The sequence below is a fragment of the Triticum aestivum genome, chromosome 4B (genome assembly GCF_018294505.1).
Source record: "Triticum aestivum cultivar Chinese Spring chromosome 4B, IWGSC CS RefSeq v2.1, whole genome shotgun sequence".
Taxonomy (NCBI): domain Eukaryota; kingdom Viridiplantae; phylum Streptophyta; class Magnoliopsida; order Poales; family Poaceae; genus Triticum; species Triticum aestivum.
The window spans coordinates 637,221,787-637,227,241 of NC_057804.1; the positions used below are offsets into that span (position 1 = coordinate 637,221,787).

A 5,455-nucleotide genomic window follows, 5' to 3' on the forward strand; every position below is an offset into this window, starting at 1 on the left:
TTCCAAAAAGCACCTATCATTTAGACTTAGATTTAGTTATATTTTTAGCCTGACATTTCCTAGCCCTTTGAGGGGCCGTTTGGATTATGCCCACACCAGCCCGGCCAAAACGATGGCGTGCCAAAATTTTGGCGAAGGAAATAGCCGCCGGGAACTCGCCCACACGCTAGCGCGGAATCACAACGGCAAGTTGTCTGTGAGCCGAAAACTTGGCTGCGATCCAAACGCTGGCCCAACCTGTGGTCAACGACCAATTTTTTTTGGAAGGGCAGCTTGGGGCTGCCATCCAAACAGCCCCTGAGTCTCTAATGTGCACCATAGCTTATGAACAGTAGGTTGTGGTTGTAATGTTGGACACATCAACCATCTGGCCATACCACAACAGAACAGTCCCTCCTCTGGTACCAGCTGCAGGTCTTTGAGCAAGCTTTTAAGCCTATATCCCCCAAGATAGCTAGGTAGCAGTAAACCGGTCGATACTGTCAAGATTCGTCTCCTCCAGACAGACGATACGACAGGAGGACGCGGCGATGGTTTCTTTGACAGTAGTACCACGATCTGAATAATTTATGCCCGGCCCTAACATTTCAGCTTAGGAACTTTTGTTGTTCTAACATATGGAAACACATAGGGCCCTCGTTCATGGCAAGCTGCCAGCGGTGATGCATCCAGCCAACACTTTGGCCGTGAAGAAACCAATAATAACAACACCAAAATAACAGCTACTACTATTACAGCACCCTGGAGCATGACCATGTTGTGCTAACATGGGACGCCTTGAGACCCCAGCGCTACCCGGAGCACATCAGCCGGCCGCAGCCGCAGGCTGCCACACAGCTCCATCATTCACAAACTCATGGTCCAAAGCATGTTCACCTCCGGGGTCGATGAGCTCATTTTCGACGGCCGTGGCCCGGTCGTCATCCTGCTTGAAGAGGAAGCGCATGGCGACGATCACCTCAGGCGGCAGCTGCTCCTTGAAACGCTCGGTGAAGGTGTCCAGCGCGGCAACGGTGACATCCTTGCCACCCTGGACGGTCCTGACTCCTGAGGCTGCGGCAGACAAGCAGCTCGCTCGGACGATTTTGCTACAGGCGCGACCTTTGCCCGGCCACCAGCTCGGGTGCGCGCAGAGGTGCTACGCCGAATTTGGCTTATGAAGACATGCATTGTATACCCCGCCGGCGGAATCACCGCATCAGCTTGACCGGTGCAACCAGGTCGGCCATGGTAAGCAAGAGGCCAGCTTGGTAAGCTACCTACAAGTCGGCCATGGTTAGCATGGGACCCAAGCTAGTGTTGCCCGGTTGAAGCTGGCCGCCGATTGATGCGCTATGCTCATGGGCGAGACAACAAGAAATCTGTCTTCAAGCTTGAATCAGACGTCAAGGCATGGTTATTCACAAGCCCCAAAACCAAGAAATTATCGGCCAGGGCCGAAAATTTAGTTATTCACAGGCGACGGACCAGAAGTAGATTACTGCAAGCAGTTACAGACAAAGATCCCGATGAGTGTAGCGACTTATTAACTAACAAAGTAACAATCCATGCATGGAGATATCTGAAGATCGAGCAAGTACAGCATCAAGCCCAAATCAAGAGCCAGCCAGCATAAGTATTTAACCTAGCTAGTAAGCGTAGCGATAGCAGAAACACAAGACAAGAAATGAAACTAATGGAACAGAGGAACTAGCTGCTGCATGGATAGATCGATCATAGCTTCAAGGACAGGTCAATCGCCTCTTCCGTGAGCTCCTCTTGGTTGCCTCCTCTTGTCCCGGACGAGGCTGCTCCCGAACCAGTACCCGTGCCCTGCTGGCGATGTCGACGAGGGTGGATCCCCCCTCCTGTTCCCAATGGCTGGGCGCCGTAGCGCGGCGGAGCGCTGTGGTCATCGACGGCGGCCTTACCAAGCTCTCCCACCGCCGTGGCCTCCCTGGCCAGGTCGCGCTGCAGCTTGTGCCCGTTCTGGTGGCCGCCGAGCGCCTGCGAGGTCCTGAACTTGCGGGGGCAATAGCAGCAGGAGAACACCCGCTGGAACTTCGGTGGCGAGTACTGGCGCAGAGACAAGCTCAGATCGAGCCCGTCGCCCGTCTCCATGCCCATGTCACAAATCAGCCTGGGAGTGGATATGGAGTACGTACACGGTGTGGCAAGGCAATCAATCACGCATGCGGCGTTTTATATGATGCGCTTCAGGGAGCCCGTTTTGAAAAAAAAATACATTCACTTTTTAACTATAAATGCATATGCACGTTAGGAGAGCAATTTTGCCTGACGTTTGGTTGCGTGCATTGGCTGGGCGGCCGCCCCCCCCTGCCCCCCCCTCAGGACAAAATAAGGACTGACGGAAGGTAAGACTACAATTTCTCTACAAATATCATTTTTTTAAATGATCTCTTTTCTCTTCAAATATCTAGCGGTATTATTATATTCGGTGTCTATTGTTTGCCATTTACTATTAACCAACGGAAGTGAACGTTGTACTAGCAGTAGTAACCTGTCATGGTTGACACAGATTTCGCATAAGATCATCTGAATTGTACCCATGTCCTGGGTAACATACGGCCGAATGTTCATAATGTTTCTTCAGCATCATTTACCTTTACTTTTCTTGTGTGACCACTTCAATCATAGGTTTTCTTTTTCCCAATATTTGTTGTCATCAATTTTCAGACACACTTTAGTTTTTTGTTACAATATGACAAGTGATAATCAAATGATCGTACATTATTTAGGGACAGAGAATACTAGAAAATTATTGATTTGTGAGTATGCCATGATAATCAGTAAGATTGTTATATTAAGTTGTTCTAGTGTGTTGTGGCTTTGTAGCTTTGCGCTGGTATATTAATATATATACAAATATGTTGAGGGCCCCGGATTCTAGTTTCGCCCCGGGCCCCCGAAATCTCAGGGCCGGCCCTGGCTATGATTAAGAGTTACCAGCTACACATAACAAACAGAGTTACACTAGAGTGCCTCTATGACTGCAGTGGACGATGGCCGAGGCGCCGCGGCCGACACGACTAGCATGGAGTCGCGAGCGAGCAATTCCGTTGGCGGCGCCGTAAACCAATTGCTAGCGTCATGGTCATAGAGGAAGTCTGTGCGGAGGGACTAATAGAAGGGCACTAAGGCAGAGGACGGAGGAGGAGAAATGTAGTGCACGTGCCATGGCTGCGTGAGTGTAGTAGGATGCAGATGAGGGCTATTTTTTTTAAAATAATATATATTTTTTATTAATTTTCAGAAATAATACGCCGTTTTGATATTTTTTACAAATAATACGGCATCATCTTGCTGGAAGACGATTGGACCTAATCGTCTTCCTGGTGGACGATTAGGTTCCAGTCGTCCACCAGTGAGTCGACTGGGCAATCGTCTATAAGGTTGGCCACCAGTCGTCTTGCAGGAAGATGATAAGTCGCAGTCGTCTTGCACGAAGATTATTAGTCGTAGTTGTCCAGAAGAAAGATTATTACTACTAATCGTCCAGCAGAAAGATGATTAGTTTCAGTCGTCCACCAGGAAGATGATTAGTTCCAACCGCATACATAGGTAGCATACATACGTCCCTCGCGTACATAGATAGATATAGTGGTAGACAAGCATCAGCCACGTCGTCCGGCACGTCGTGGAGGTGGTGTAGGCGGCGTCGGCCACAGATACCTGTGGAGTGCCCGAACGTTACGGGGAGGAAGCTCAGACCATGCTTGGTCATGTCGTCTGCACCTCTAATGCTTCCTCGGGCTTAGGTCCAGACCTGGATGTCGCGCATTGAGGAGAAAGTACGATCTGTGTATCGGGCTATTACGTGCACACGCACTTCGGACGTACTTCACCAGCATCCTCCCCCCGCCACTCCACGCACCAGCAGCCGCCGCATCACTCGACTGGTCAGCTCGAACCCACGCATCACCGACATGATCCGCGTCCACGTCTAGCAGAGCACTGGACGGCCAGGCCACCACCTCCTGACCAGGCCGGTAGTTTGGCATGGCAGCACCAGCCGGATCCCACGTCTGCCTACGTGTTTCGGCCACTACCTCCGCTTATAGGTATGTTTCTTCATATTTATTCTTGTGAATATCAATTGGGCCTGTATTTCATCATTACTTATGTTCGTCCATCCAACAGGGTCCTACGGATATCAGCCGTATGGACATGACGCGTCTATGTCCGGATCCGGGTGGGATAGAGACCATGAAGGTGGGCATAACAGACATGATTTCTTGCCGCAGCACAACGAGTAGATGGACATATATACAACTCCTGCACCACCTCCCACACAAGAAACACAACATGACCAGGCATGGTCTGAGCTTCCTCCCCGTAACGTTCGGGCACCCCACATGTATCTGTGGCCGACGCCGCCTACACCACCTCCACGACGTGTCGGACGACGTGGCTGATGCTTGTCTACCACTATATCTATCTATGTACGCGAGGGACGTATGTATGCTACCTATGTATGCGGTTGGAACTAATCATCTTCCTGGTGGACGACTGGAACTAATCATCTTTCTGCTGGACGATTAGTAGTAATAATCTTTCTTCTGGACAACTACGACTAATAATCTTTCTGCAAGACGACTGCGACTTATCATCTTCCTGCAAGACGACTGGTGGCCAACCTTACAGACGATTGCCCAGTCGGCTCACTGGTGGACGACTGGACCCTAATCGTCCACCAGGAAGACGATTAGGTCCAATCGTCTTCCAGCAAGATGATGCCGTATTATTTGTGAAAAATATCAAAACGGCGTATTATTTCTGAAAATTAATAAAAAATATATTATTTTAAAAAAATTAGCCAGATGAGGAGGCCGAGAGGAACGACGCCAGCGGTGGTGCCAGTATAGCAGGAGTGCAGGACGCAAGAGAGGAGACTGAGAAGAACAGCGCCGGCGATGGCGTCGGTGTAGCAGGACGCAGGAGAGAAGGCAAGAGGAACGAAGGGATGATGGAGATTAAGGAGTATCACTAAACATACTACAGATACGCATATATACAGTCCACGAGAAAGAGATAGATCTACTTGTCTACAGTCGTCCAAATAAAAAATATGCAACACAAAAGTTGTGTGAAAACTACGAGACGAAGCTATTGGTAAAAAGTTCAAACGGTCAAACTTGCGTGACGAATTTGACAAAATTTGTTCAGAAAAACTCCAAACATCAACACGAAATTGAACATCTACGGCGGACAAAACTACAAACCAATCGCCTAAATGAAATCATTACAACAATGTGCATCTTTTTTGTGTAGAATTTATCTCAAATCAACGTGCCGTTGTGTAGATATTAAGAAAGTAAGAAGAAGAGATCAGAGAAGAAGACTAATGAAGGTAGAAGAACAAATCACGTACAAAGGTAAAAGAATAAATCACGTACATCATGTATATTCCCTCGCATCCACTGGGATCTTCTTGTGCAAGTGGACCCACCACGTA

The 5,455-nt window shown here is 48.9% G+C and overlaps 1 protein-coding gene across 1 annotated transcript; it reads right to left on the reverse strand.

Annotated features, from left to right (window-relative positions):
- Positions 1 to 1,521: 1,521 nt before the first annotated feature.
- On the reverse strand, positions 1,522 to 2,130 carry LOC123089517 (zinc finger protein 2-like). Its single transcript, XM_044511176.1, has one exon. It carries the CDS (start codon positions 2,104 to 2,106, stop codon positions 1,714 to 1,716), a length of 393 nt encoding a protein of 130 aa, XP_044367111.1. The 5' UTR covers positions 2,107 to 2,130; the 3' UTR covers positions 1,522 to 1,713.
- Positions 2,131 to 5,455: the final 3,325 nt, after the last annotated feature.